The sequence below is a fragment of the Amphiura filiformis genome, chromosome 6 (assembly GCF_039555335.1).
Source record: "Amphiura filiformis chromosome 6, Afil_fr2py, whole genome shotgun sequence".
NCBI lineage: Eukaryota > Metazoa > Echinodermata > Ophiuroidea > Amphilepidida > Amphiuridae > Amphiura > Amphiura filiformis.
Window position 1 is genome coordinate 4548621 of NC_092633.1, and position 15103 is coordinate 4563723.

The 15103-nt window shown below is 35.0% G+C and overlaps 1 protein-coding gene across 1 annotated transcript in view; it reads left to right on the forward strand.

Moving 5' to 3' along the window:
* Positions 1-9818: 9818 nt before the first annotated feature.
* Positions 9819-15103, forward strand: part of LOC140154135 (citron Rho-interacting kinase-like) — a 5826-nt gene continuing 541 nt past the window's right edge. Inside the window, exons 1-4 of the mRNA XM_072176742.1 lie at positions 9819-9877; positions 12648-12836; positions 13624-13799; positions 14747-14991. Of these exons, the coding sequence (XP_072032843.1) occupies positions 12650-12836; positions 13624-13799; positions 14747-14991 (608 nt within the window). The 5' untranslated portion in view covers positions 9819-9877; positions 12648-12649. The remainder of the gene's footprint in view (positions 9878-12647; positions 12837-13623; positions 13800-14746; positions 14992-15103) is intronic.

Sequence of the window (15103 nt, forward strand, 5' to 3'; positions counted from 1 at the left end):
GCAATAGATAGCATCAGTGGTATATAAGTATTTCATCATTATTGCTATCAGCAGTAGATAGCACCAACGGTCTATAAGTATTTCATCACTATTGCTATCAGCAATAGATAGCATCAGTGGTCTATAAGTATTTCGTCACTGTTGCTATCAGCAGTAGAAAGCATCAATGGGCTATGAGTATTTCATCACTATTGCTATCAACAGTAGATAACATCAGTGGTCTATAAGTATTTTATCACTAATTGCTATCAGCAGTAGATAGCATCGATGGTCTATAAGTATTTCATCACTTTTGCTATCAACAGTAGATAGCATTAATGATCTATAAGTATTTCATCACTATTGCTATCAGCAGTAGATAGCATCAATGGGCTATGAGTATTTCATCACTATTGCTAATGGTTTATAAATATTTCATCACTATAATTACTATCAACAGTATAATAGTCATTATTGCCATCATCAATAGATAAAATCAGTGGTCTATAAGTATTTCATCACTATTGCTATCATCAATAGATAAAATCAGTGGCCTATAAGTATTTCATCACTATTGCTATCAGCAGTAGATAGCATCAATGGTCTATAAGTATTTCATCACTATTGCTATCAGCAGTATAAAGCATCAATGGGCTATGAGTATTTCATCACTACTGCTATCAGCAGTATATAGCATCAATGGTCTATAAGTATTTCATCATTATTGCCATCATCAATAGATAAAATCAGTGGTCTATAAGTATTTCATCACTGTTGCTATCAGCAGTAGATAGCATCAATGGGCTATGAGTATTTCATCACTACTGCTATCAGCAGTATATAGCATCAATGGTCTATAAGTATTTCATCACTATTGCTATCAGCAGTAGATAGCATCAATGATCTATAAGTATTTCATCACTATTGCTATCAGCAGTACATAGCATCAACGGTCTATAAGTATTTCATCACTATTGCTATCAACAGTAGATAACATCAGTGGTCTATAAGTATTTCATCACTATTGCTATCAACAGTATAATAGCATCAACGGTCTATAAGTTTTTCATCATTATTGCCATCAACAATAGATAACATCAATGATCTATAAGTATTTCATCACTATTGCTATCAGCAGTATATAGCATCAATGGTCTATGAGTATTTCATCACTACTGCTATCAGCAATAGATAGCATCAGTGGTATATAAGTATTTCATCATTATTGCTATCAGCAGTAGATAGCACCAACGGTCTATAAGTATTTCATCACTATTGCTATCAGCAATAGATAGCATCAGTGGTCTATAAGTATTTCGTCACTGTTGCTATCAGCAGTAGAAAGCATCAATGGGCTATGAGTATTTCATCACTATTGCTATCAACAGTAGATAACATCAGTGGTCTATAAGTATTTTATCACTAATTGCTATCAGCAGTAGATAGCATCGATGGTCTATAAGTATTTCATCACTTTTGCTATCAACAGTAGATAGCATTAATGATCTATAAGTATTTCATCACTATTGCTATCAGCAGTAGATAGCATCAATGCTCTATGAGTATTTCATCACTACTGCTATCAGCAATAGATAGCATCAGTGGTATATAAGTATTTCATCATTATTGCTATCAGCAATAGATATCATCAATAGTATGGTCTATAAGTATTTCATCATTATTGCTATCAACAATAGATAACATCAGTGGTCTATAGTATTTCATCACTATTGCTATTAACAGTAGAACAGTAGAAAACATCAATGGTCTATAAGTATTTCATCATTATTGTTATCAGCAGTAGATAGCATCAATGGTCTATAAGTATTTCATCACTATTGCTATCAACAGTAGATAGCAACAGTGGTCTATAAGTATTTCATCAATGTTGCTAGCAGCAGTAGAAAGCATCAATGGGCTATGAGTATTTTATCACTATTGCTATCAGCAGTAGATAGCATCAATGGTCTATAAGTATGTCATCACTATTTCTATCAACAGTAGATAACATCAGTGGTCTATAAGTATTTCATCATTATTGCTATCAGCAGTAGATAGCATCAATGGGCTATGAGTATTTCATCACTATTGCTATCAACAGTAGATAACATCAGTGGTCTATAAGTATTTTATCACTATTGCTATCAACAGTAGATAGCACCAACGGTCTATAAGTATTTCATCACTATTGCTATCAGCAGTAGATAGCATCAATGATCTATAAGTATTTCATCACTATTGCTATCAGCAGTACATAGCATCAACGGTCTATAAGTATTTCATCACTATTGCTATCAACAGTAGATAACATCAGTGGTCTATAAGTATTTCATCACTATTGCTATCAACAGTATAATAGCATCAACGGTCTATAAGTTTTTCATCATTATTGCCATCAACAATAGATAACATCAATGATCTATAAGTATTTCATCACTATTGCTATCAGCAGTATATAGCATCAATGGTCTATGAGTATTTCATCCCTATTGCTATCAGCAGTAGATAGCATCAGTGGTATATAAGTATTTCATCATTATTGCTATCAGCAATAGATAGCATCAATGGTCTATGAGTATTTCATCACTATTGCTATCAACAGTATAATAGCATCAACGGTCTATAAGTTTTTCATCATTATTACTATCAACAATAGATAACATCAATGATCTATAGTATTTCATCACTATTGCTATCAGCAGTAGATAGCATCAGATCTCACACCACCAAATCAGAGTCCCATAGAGATATGTGCTAAATTTGCCTTAAGAAAACGTCATTTTTTCTTCACAGGAGCGACTCAGTTTTAAGCGACAGCTATGATGGTTGAAATCAGCCCTTGCCTGATCCCTCTGGCTGGGAAAAAATATAGGTTGACCGTCATTATTTTTTACGACTGGCCCTCGAAGTCTACGATGTCTGGGAATTGCCTATTTTACAGGCAAAACCATGCCAGTGTTTCTGTAAAGAAAAGGCTGCTTAAAATCATTAAAAGTTATTTGATCTCGCCCATCTGTGGTACACTTGCAGGAAATAATATTACTAATCATGACCAATCCAAATTTGGCTAAAATTATGCAAATTTCTGCTCATTTTAATGCTTAAATTGAGAATACATGGGTTTTTCTAAGAAGTGAAATTAAGGGCGCACAACGATATAATTCTATTTGGTGGTGTGAAATCTGAAATGGTGTATAAGTATTTTATCACTAATTGCTATCAGCAGTAGATAGCATCAATGGTCTATAAGTATTTCATCACTATTGCTAGCAACAGTAGATAGCATCAATGGTCTATAAGTATTTCATCACTATTGCTATCAACAGTAGATAGCACCAACGGTCTATAAGTATTTCATCACTAATTGCTATCAGCAATAGATAGCATCGATGGTCTATAGGTATTTCATCACTATTGCTATCAGCAGTAGATAGCATCAATGGTCTATGAGTATTTCATCACTATTGCTATCAGCAATAGATAGCATCAGTGGTATATAAGTATTTCATCATTATTGCTATCAGCAATAGATAGCATCAGTGCTCTATAAGTTTTTCATCACTATTGCTATCAGCAGTAGATAGCATCAATGGTCTATGAGTATTTCATCACTATTGCTATCAACAGTATAATAGCATCAACGGTCTATAAGTTTTTCATCATTATTGCTATCAGCAGTAGATAGCATCAATGGTCTATAAGTATTTCATCACTATTTCTATCAACAGTAGATAACATCAATTGTCTATAAGTATTTCATCATTATTGCTATCAGCAGTAGATAGCATTAATGATCTACAAGTATTTCATCATTATTGCTATCAGCAGTAGATAGCATCAATGGGCTATAAGTATTTCATCACTATTGCTATCAGCAGTATATAGCATCAATGGTCTATGAGTATTTCATCCCTATTGCTATCAGCAGTAGATAGCATCAGTGGTATATAAGTATTTCATCATTATTGCTATCAGCAATAGATAGCATCAATGGTCTATGAGTATTTCATCACTATTGCTATCAACAGTATAATAGCATCAACGGTCTATAAGTTTTTCATCATTATTACTATCAACAATAGATAACATCAATGATCTATAGTATTTCATCACTATTGCTATCAGCAGTAGATAGCATCAGATCTCACACCACCAAATCAGAGTCCCATAGAGATATGTGCTAAATTTGCCTTAAGAAAACGTCATTTTTCTTCACAGGAGCGACTCAGTTTTAAGCGACAGCTATGATGGTTGAAATCAGCCCTTGCCTGATCCCTCTGGCTGGGAAAAAATATAGGTTGACCGTCATTATTTTTTACGACTGGCCCTCGAAGTCTACGATGTCTGGGAATTGCCTATTTTACAGGCAAAACCATGCCAGTGTTTCTGTAAAGAAAAGGCTGCTTAAAATCATTAAAAGTTATTTGATCTCGCCCATCTGTGGTACACTTGCAGGAAATAATATTACTAATCATGACCAATCCAAATTTGGCTAAAATTATGCAAATTTCTGCTCATTTTAATGCTTAAATTGAGAATACATGGGTTTTTCTAAGAAGTGAAATTAAGGGCGCACAACGATATAATTCTATTTGGTGGTGTGAAATCTGAAATGGTGTATAAGTATTTTATCACTAATTGCTATCAGCAGTAGATAGCATCAATGGTCTATAAGTATTTCATCACTATTGCTAGCAACAGTAGATAGCATCAATGGTCTATAAGTATTTCATCACTATTGCTATCAACAGTAGATAGCACCAACGGTCTATAAGTATTTCATCACTAATTGCTATCAGCAATAGATAGCATCGATGGTCTATAGGTATTTCATCACTATTGCTATCAGCAGTAGATAGCATCAATGGTCTATGAGTATTTCATCACTATTGCTATCAGCAATAGATAGCATCAGTGGTATATAAGTATTTCATCATTATTGCTATCAGCAATAGATAGCATCAGTGCTCTATAAGTTTTTCATCACTATTGCTATCAGCAGTAGATAGCATCAATGGTCTATGAGTATTTCATCACTATTGCTATCAACAGTATAATAGCATCAACGGTCTATAAGTTTTTCATCATTATTGCTATCAGCAGTAGATAGCATCAATGGTCTATAAGTATTTCATCACTATTTCTATCAACAGTAGATAACATCAATTGTCTATAAGTATTTCATCATTATTGCTATCAGCAGTAGATAGCATTAATGATCTACAAGTATTTCATCATTATTGCTATCAGCAGTAGATAGCATCAATGGGCTATAAGTATTTCATCACTATTGCTATCAGCAGTAGATAGCATCAATGGTCTATGAGTATTTCATCCCTATTGCTATCAGCAGTAGATAGCATCAGTGGTATATAAGTATTTCATCATTATTGCTATCAGCAATAGATAGCATCAATGGTCTATGAGTATTTCATCACTATTGCTATCAACAGTATAATAGCATCAACGGTCTATAAGTTTTTCATCATTATTACTATCAACAATAGATAACATCAATGATCTATAGTATTTCATCACTATTGCTATCAGCAGTAGATAGCATCAGATCTCACACCACCAAATCAGAGTCCCATAGAGATATGTGCTAAATTTGCCTTAAGAAAACGTCATTTTTCTTCACAGGAGCGACTCAGTTTTAAGCGACAGCTATGATGGTTGAAATCAGCCCTTGCCTGATCCCTCTGGCTGGGAAAAATATAGGTTGACCGTCATTATTTTTTACGACTGGCCCTCGAAGTCTACGATGTCTTGGAATTGCCTATTTTACAGGCAAAACCATGCCAGTGTTTCTGTAAAGAAAAGGCTGCTTAAAATCATTAAAAGTTATTTGATCTCGCCCATCTGTGGTACACTTGCAGGAAATAATATTACTAATCATGACCAATCCAAATTTGGCTAAAATTATGCAAATTTCTGCTCATTTTAATGCTTAAATTGAGAATACATGGGTTTTTCTAAGAAGTGAAATTAAGGGCGCACAACGATATAATTCTATTTGGTGGTGTGAAATCTGAAATGGTGTATAAGTATTTTATCACTAATTGCTATCAGCAGTAGATAGCATCAATGGTCTATAAGTATTTCATCACTATTGCTAGCAACAGTAGATAGCATCAATGGTCTATAAGTATTTCATCACTATTGCTATCAACAGTAGATAGCACCAACGGTCTATAAGTATTTCATCACTAATTGCTATCAGCAATAGATAGCATCGATGGTCTATAGGTATTTCATCACTATTGCTATCAGCAGTAGATAGCATCAATGGTCTATGAGTATTTCATCACTATTGCTATCAGCAATAGATAGCATCAGTGGTATATAAGTATTTCATCATTATTGCTATCAGCAATAGATAGCATCAGTGCTCTATAAGTTTTTCATCACTATTGCTATCAGCAGTAGATAGCATCAATGGTCTATGAGTATTTCATCACTATTGCTATCAACAGTATAATAGCATCAACGGTCTATAAGTTTTTCATCATTATTGCTATCAGCAGTAGATAGCATCAATGGTCTATAAGTATTTCATCACTATTTCTATCAACAGTAGATAACATCAATTGTCTATAAGTATTTCATCATTATTGCTATCAGCAGTAGATAGCATTAATGATCTACAAGTATTTCATCATTATTGCTATCAGCAGTAGATAGCATCAATGGGCTATAAGTATTTCATCACTATTGCTATCAGCAGTAGATAGCATCAATGGGCTATGAGTATTTCATCACTATTGCTATCAACAATAGATAACATCAGTGGTCTATAAGTATTTCATCACTATTGCTATCAACAGTAGATAACATCAGTGGTCTATAAGTATTTCATCATTATTGCTATCAGCAGTAGATAGCATTAATGATCTACAAGTATTTCATCATTATTGCTATCAGCAGTAGATAGCATCAATGGGCTATAAGTATTTCATCACTATTGCTATCAGCAGTAGATAGCATCAATGGGCTATGAGTATTTCATCACTATTGCTATCAACAATAGATAACATCAGTGGTCTATAAGTATTTCATCACTATTGCTATCAACAATAGATAACATCAGTGGTCTATAAGTATTTCATCCCTATTGCTATCAACAGTAGATAACATCAGTGGTCTATAAGTATTTCATCATTATTGCTATCAGCAGTAGATAGCATTAATGATCTACAAGTATTTCATCATTATTGCTATCAGCAATAGATAGCATCAATGGGCTATAAGTATTTCATCACTATTGCTATCAGCAGTAGATAGCATCAATGGGCTATGAGTATTTCATCACTATTGCTATCAACAATAGATAGCATCAGTGGTCTATAAGTATTTCATCACTATTGCTATCAACAATAGATAACATCAGTGGTCTATAAGTATTTCATCACTATTGCTATCAGCAGTAGATAGCATCAATGGTCTATAAGTATTTCATCCCTATTGCTATCAACAGTAGATAACATCAGTGGTCTATAAGTATTTCATCATTATTGCTATCAGCAGTAGATAGCATTAATGATCTACAAGTATTTCATCACTATTGCTATCAGCAGTAGATAGCATAAATGGGCTATGAGTATTTCATCACTATTGCTATCAACAATAGATAACATCAGTGGTCTATAAGTATTTCATCACTATTGCTATCAACAATAGATAACATCAGTGGTCTATAAGTATTTCATCCCTATTGCTATCAACAGTAGATAGAGATAGCATCAATGAGCTATGAGTATTTAATCATTATTGCTATCATCAGTCGATAGCATCAATGGTCTATAAGCATTTCATCATTTTTGCTATCACTATCAGCAATAGATAGCATCAGTGCTCTATACATTTTTCATCACTATTGCTATCAGCAGTAGATCGCATCAATGGTCTATAAGTATTTCATCACTATTGCTATCAACAGTAGATAACATCAGTGGTCTATCACTGTTGCTATCAGCAGTAGATAGCATCAATGGGCTATGAGTATTTTATCACTATTGCTATCAACAGTATAATAGCATCAACGGCCTGTAAGTTTGTCATCATTATTGCTAATAGCAATAGATAATAGATAACATAACATCTATGGTACTTCATCACTATTACTATCAGCAGTAGATAGCATCAATTAATGGTCTTAAGGGATCTAGAATGAGCGTTTATGGCGTTTCGACAGTATTTTTGTGGGACATGAGAGCACCTCAGACGTATCGAATTGCATTCTGAATACGAAGCATGTCTTTCTGATATCAAATAATTTTCATTTTTGAAATTCACGATATAATACAAATTTTATGATAAATTTTTAAAATTTGATATTTTTATAAATCTAATGATATATTCTTAAAGTGTATGTAGTTGGGAGGAAAAGCCGACGATCAATTGAAAATTTTGACCTTTTATATTGAAGATATGGATTTTTTCCCCAAAAGACCCTTTTTGTGTGTGTGTTTTGGGGAAAAATCCATATCTTCAATACGAAAGGTCAAAATTTCACTTGATCGTCGGCTTTTCATCCCACCTACATACACTTTAAGTATAAATCATCAGATTTATAAAGTTTACTTCAAGTACTGTTAAATATCAAAATATTAATTTTTAATGATTTGCCATAAAATGTGTATTACATTGCGAATTTCAAAAAATAAAAATTATTTGATATCAGAAAGACATTCTTCGTATTCAGAATGCAATTCGATATGTCTGATGTGATGTCCCACAATAAACACTGTCCAAACGTTCATACCCCTTCCCTTAAGTATTCAATCATTATTGCTATATCAGCAGTAGATAGCATCAATGGTTTACTAATTTTAATCATTATTGCTATCAGCAGTAGATAGCGTCAATGGTCTAAGTATTTCATCACTTTTGCTATCTGCAGTGGATGTAATAGAGAAAAACTCACTCCCCAAAAAAGTGATTCACTTAGGCCTATATATAAAACCACTAAGAGTGAAATGTATTTTTTAACTTTAAAACCACTCAAAAAAGAGTGAAACTGAAAACTAGTCTAAAAGAGTGAATTTCAACTTGTTCAAGGAGTTAAATGAAGGACAACACATTTTAGAGCTGTCCTTCATTTCACTCCGTGAAAGAGTTAAAATTCACTCTTTTAGAGTGGTTTCACTCTTTTTAGAGAGGCTTTAAAGTTAAAAGACACATTTCACTCTTTTTGAGTGGGCTTATAAGTGAATCACTCTTTTCATGAGGAGTGAGTTTTTCACTCTTTTAAACGATTGACGCCTGTTTGTGGGTCTGACCAAATTAATGATAACGTTTTAGCAGAATGGCAGTAGCCTATGGCCTAATAGGAATGTTACGATCGTTTAAACAATGTCCAAGCCTGGGGTAAAGGTCACACGGGGCCGGGATCAGTCCCCCCTCCCCTTGTCCAGCGAACACAAAACGTTTTACAGAACATTTAAATGTCGGGTTATATAAAGGATATAAAACGTTTTAATAACATTCATAACATTTTGAAAACTTGATGCAAAACATTCTAAACAGAATGTTATTTATAGCTAAGACGAATATCTCATATTTATAGGCCTATGTTGACAAAATATTTTGCAAAAAAGTTTTTACAAAATATTTTACAATACTATAAACGTTTTAAAAACGTTTGCATGACCTTTAATATATAACCCGACATTTAAATGTTATTAAAACGTTTAGAAGAAACGTTTTAAGAACATTATTTTGTGTTTGCTGGGTGCCTTCAAAAGCGCAGTTTCTTATACATTGGGGATTTCAGGACGTTTATCCGAGGACACGAATCTTGTAAATAAAATGGCAACACCACATACCTAGCGGGAAAAACAAAAACAAACGATCGATCGAGCAGCTGTCGCAAGGGCGCGACACGGCGGTTTTGAAAGTAAGTAATATGCAAATATCCTGTTTTTTAAGGACATCTAGTATTGAAAATATTATAAGTGGTACATATTTACACCAATCGTAATGTTATGGAGCTTTATTTTGGGCTAAAAACGCCAGATCAACCCGGCGTCGGTAAGCTTACCATGTTACAGTTACACCGCAAAATTCGGAAACCTTGGTCCAAGGCTTGGATTCTGTAGTGTAGGTGGGTATGATGAGAGCGCGGACTTGGGTTATTTTTAGCCAATTTCCCCAACAACTTGCACCTCAAAAACAAAACATACCAAACACCCACTCAGCGCAAAGTGTTTAATACGCTTGCTATGCCCAGTGGGCGCACGGTCCATTGAATCCCACTAGATTTTGAATGCAATCCGTAGAATGTGAAGCAAATTCTTGGCTAGACTTCTCGACAGGGTTCCCGTTAAGGATTTTAAAATGTGCGTCATGTGTGACGCAAGTTGAAGTTTGCTGACAAGGTTGGGGCAAGGTTGAAAAAACTTGCGTCCAGACATATTTTTGTGCGTCCATCTGAATTCAATTCACGATCAATCATACCGGGAAACGCCACGGAATTTCATGATCAGAACGGCAGCCCCTTGTTGCTAACACACGTACCCGTACCCCGGGCCGGGTCTACACTTCATCAAATGTTGATTGTTAAAATAAAATAAAAGTACATTTTCGCCGTGATATTCCATCTCCAGTCGCTATGATAATTTTTCTCATTTCTGTGTCAGTTTTGGTCGGAAACGTGGTCAGAAACAGCTGCAAAAACATGCGCAAATTTCCGTACTTTTACTTCCGGGTTTCTTTAATTTGAAAATGTGTTGTTGATGCTATTTAGCTAAAACACGCGCTGCCACAAATAATAAAAAAAAAAAAAGGTTATCATTTGGATTTTGTCTTTAAAATTGCTTTTATTCATCGTAACAATAATACTATTAAGGAAACGTATAATATTTATGAGAAAATAAACTTAAAACATTAAAAACTGAATATTGTCAGCTTGTGATAAATAATAAAATAAACAGCAACTGCACAGTAGCCGCACGTCATCAGTCCAGCAAGCTTTGTAAACAAAGCAACAATGGGGACTTTCCCATCAAACAGCGATCGTACGGAAAGCTTGCAAAAAGTGCACAATTTCCTGACGTTGCATTTACAAATATTGCAGAATTTAGGCCTACTACAAAGCAGGTGGGTCAAAATTTTGGGGCTTTTATTATCTTAAAAATATAAAAGAATAAAAATGTCTTCTTTTTATCATCAATTATTAATGATTAAATTTCGAAGTTTTGTCTGCGTCCACATGCATGTGATATGGACGCAAAATACTTGATTAGCCATGTGAACTTACGTCCAAATTTGTAAAATATGCGTCTGGACGCAATGACGCACACTAACGGGAAGCCTGCTTCTCGAGCAAGTCATACGTACTCTAGAAGTAGAAAGCCTGCCGATTCTGGTGATATCAAATTTGGCAGGGTATCTTCTTGGAGGAGCAAATTTCGAGCGAAAAGTGACTAGAAATTAGGTGATTTTTCTTGATTTTTTTTTTTTTTCATTTTCATTTCAACATCAAAAAAGTGGTATTTGTAGCTTTTAAGGCCCATGGCCCGGGTATAGTGAAAAACTAGGGGGGCTGCACAAGTTGACATAGTTTCAAGCAGACAGGAGTTAGTGAGAACGAGCAATACATGTATATAACGAGTGATGTTGCGTGTTATGAGCTACATAAACCCAGCCAGTAGTAATTTTAGCATTGGGAACGGGGAGGAATTGCTTAGCAAAACGGATTATGTGCATTACACAGCAAAATTTAATTTTTGTTCCAGCTTTATTTATAATAATTATATGATACCGTCTGATTTTTTAATTTATAGTTTTTACAAAGGTATTACCGTTTGGATTTTTTTTCTACTTCCACCAGACTCCCCCATTTCTTGGCCAAATTTGTTGGGGTTTTATAAAAAAATTCAAAAATCCACCGGACTCCCTAACTAAGTTTGACTAGTCCTGGAACGTAACACGTACAGGCACCTACATTTGTAGCTAGCATTATCGGAAGATCATGATGCCGGTTCCCAGTATTACATGTAGCATGTTAGTATTTATCTGCACAGCATGCTACATGTACATGTACTGATGTAGGAGCCAAGGGGTCCCATTAAAATTGTGTGGCCGGCGGCACTGGCTATTAAATTGCGAAATGTACAGTTTTTTAAATATTTTTGAACACATTTTATGACTAAGCCCGCCCATGAAGAAATCGTTTTGCATCGCCATTTTTTTCTCAACTCAAGCACCAGCGCTCAAAATGAGGCGCGTCCTTGCGTCAAATACCCGAGAAAGTAGGCGCGTTTTGTTGTTCCACTGAAAAATCTGATTTACATAATACGTACAGCTCCCTGAGTACTGAGTAGACTTTCATTTTAGGGGTCAGACCCTTGAAAATTGGTGAGGACCCTTGAAATTTCAAAGGCAAGGGGATTTTTGTTCTTATTTCGAGGCCTGTCAAGCACATGTGCGGCACAATGTTGAAACAACGTTTTGGCTGTCAGCCTGTCATGACCCCAAAGGCGCAGTTCCAAACAAACATATTTTGTGTGAAAGCAATGTTCAGTGGAATCAGTGGATGACTGGATGTGGATCATTTGCAGTTCCAGGGAACTTCCCTTCTCACAGGCCAAAGGTCAACAATAATGGCCTTCCAGACCATTTATTTATAGGATTTTATCATTTTTATGTCATCTCTCAATGTACAGGCATGGAAGGAACAATATCAACTCGAACCAGTCACCTCAATCAGCTGTTTCTAGGTAGGACCAAGAATAATGAGTTACGTTCATCATTGGCTCGTGAAGGCTTGTTGGATGCGTTAGTGGTCCTATATGAAGAGTGCTGCCATGATCAGCTTCGGAGAGATAAACATGTGGCGGCATTTGTACAAAAATGTAAGTTTATTTTGAAGGGAAAAAACATAATTATTGCTGCATTGCACAGGGTCAGAATTTCGGGAAGAATCAATTCTGGCAAAGATTACAGATTTGCATGAATCAAAGTTGATTCTCGCAAACGTTTGTAGTTTACACAGCCAGAATTAAATGATTCCCGCAAATTATTCTGCAAGAATCAAGATTGATTCTTCTTGCACTGTAAAAAGAAATTCTAACCCTGTTGCATACATGAATTATTCTCATTAAAAATTGTCCTGAAAATGCTAATGATATTAATAACAGTGTGACCAGTCGTAATTAATTTTGTTTTTGGGGTTTGTCAATTTGGAGGGTCAAAAACTTCAAAAACAATTTTTGTGGGGTTGGACCTCCTGAGCTTCATGGTTGAAGACAATTTTTGCTTATTTGTGCTTATGAAGATATTTAAAGTGAGCTCATTTGAATAACTTCCTTATTCACTGACATACCGTAAAACCTCGTCTACAAGCATATAGAGTGCTTCTGATGAAAGCTACATTAATCCAGGCACCATTATGGAGTTCGAACAAATAAATTACGGATCCAAGCATATGCAAACAAGTATTACCGGGGTATTTTAAGACCAATCTATTGTATTGGTATATTTACGCTTGCTTCGAATTAATTTAGCTTTCATAAAAAACACTATATGCTTGTAGACGGGGTTTTACGGTATTGTACTAACTCATTCACTTTGTTTTGTAAGCAAAATCAGCCTTTATGCATATTGTACTTTAGTTCTTTTCCTTTTCAATCATTAAAATAGACAAATGTGTTCTGGACCAAGTACATGACTTGAGGATCCGTATATCAGACTTTGATGTCAAGGATGTCATCGGGCGTGGTCATTTTGGTGAGGTGCAGGTGGTCAGTGAGAAGGCAACAGGGGATGTCTATGCGATGAAGGTACTACGCAAGGCTGACACCCTCTCAAAGGAAAACGTAAGAGTCTTGTTTACTTGCAATATTCAATCAGTTTTAGAGCTGATCATTTTAAATTAAAATGTGTTGAAAGAGAAGCCTAATGAAAGAAATTGAAATGGAATACTGTAAAGGTGGATACTTTGTGAGCGATTTCCGGAATTTCTGGGTTTTCAACCTCCAGTAGCAGGGTTCCCAGCCACTTACAGATTTGAGAAAAATAACCCAAATCAGGTAAAACCCAACAAATTTGGGTGGCCCAGACTACAATTATATTTGACATTTTTTACATTTAATGTGTCTTGCACAGCATGTTTTTCCAAACTGTTTTTCAGCTATAAACTCATACTTTGGGAAAGAAGTCTCCTTTCTTTTCTAGGTATGTGTTTGAAACAGTGATATACACAGTCTTGGTTTTAAAGTGAAAATATTTCATAAATACATTTTATAAACTTCTTGGGGAATTTTGTTTTTTTGAATTGCTGGGATGCTATTTCTAATTTGGTTTGCGAGAATCAAAATTGATTTGTGTAAAACTGTTGCTAAACCACAACCACAAGTATACAAGTTAATTGAGAATCTTATTGATTCTCACAAAACACTGTAATCAAATCAATTCTCACAAGCTTGCACATGTATGTTATGTACTGAATATTGTGTGGTTGTACATAGGTTGTTCATTTTAAATGTAGACAGATTTTTTTACTTAGTTTCAGGTAATAATCACCTATAAAGTTGAAAACATAGTTAAAAATCTATTTGCTTAGATAAACAAATGATTATTTTTCAAAATGTTGATACTTCGATTACAATGTTTTTAAGTTAAATAATGGAGTACTCAATAAAAAAAAAAAAATATCGCCCAAGCCTGCCCTGTTACATTAACGCAAACAGAATAGATTCGCACATTATTATTTTCACTGTAACTGGAAGTAAAATATGTTATTTTTGCACATTCTTGTTCCCAGATTGCTTTCTTTGAAGAGGAGCGTGACATCATGGCACGTGCCAACAGCCAAGGGCTGACTCGTCTCCAGTATGCCTTTCAAGATGCAGACAACCTGTATCTGGTAATGGAGTTCCATCCAGGAGGCGATCTGTTGTCTCTTCTCAGTCGTTTTGATGATATTTTTGAAGAGAAGATGGCTCAGTTTTACCTAGCTGAAATGGTAGCTGCTATACACAGCCTGCATACTATGGGCTATGTGCACAGGTAGGTTCAAATCAATGAGATGGAATTCTCGCTATTCGCAATAAGGGCGCCGCCAGCGGTTTGCGATGTAATCGTGATGTATCATGGAAAAAGGTCGACATCCAAGTCCGCC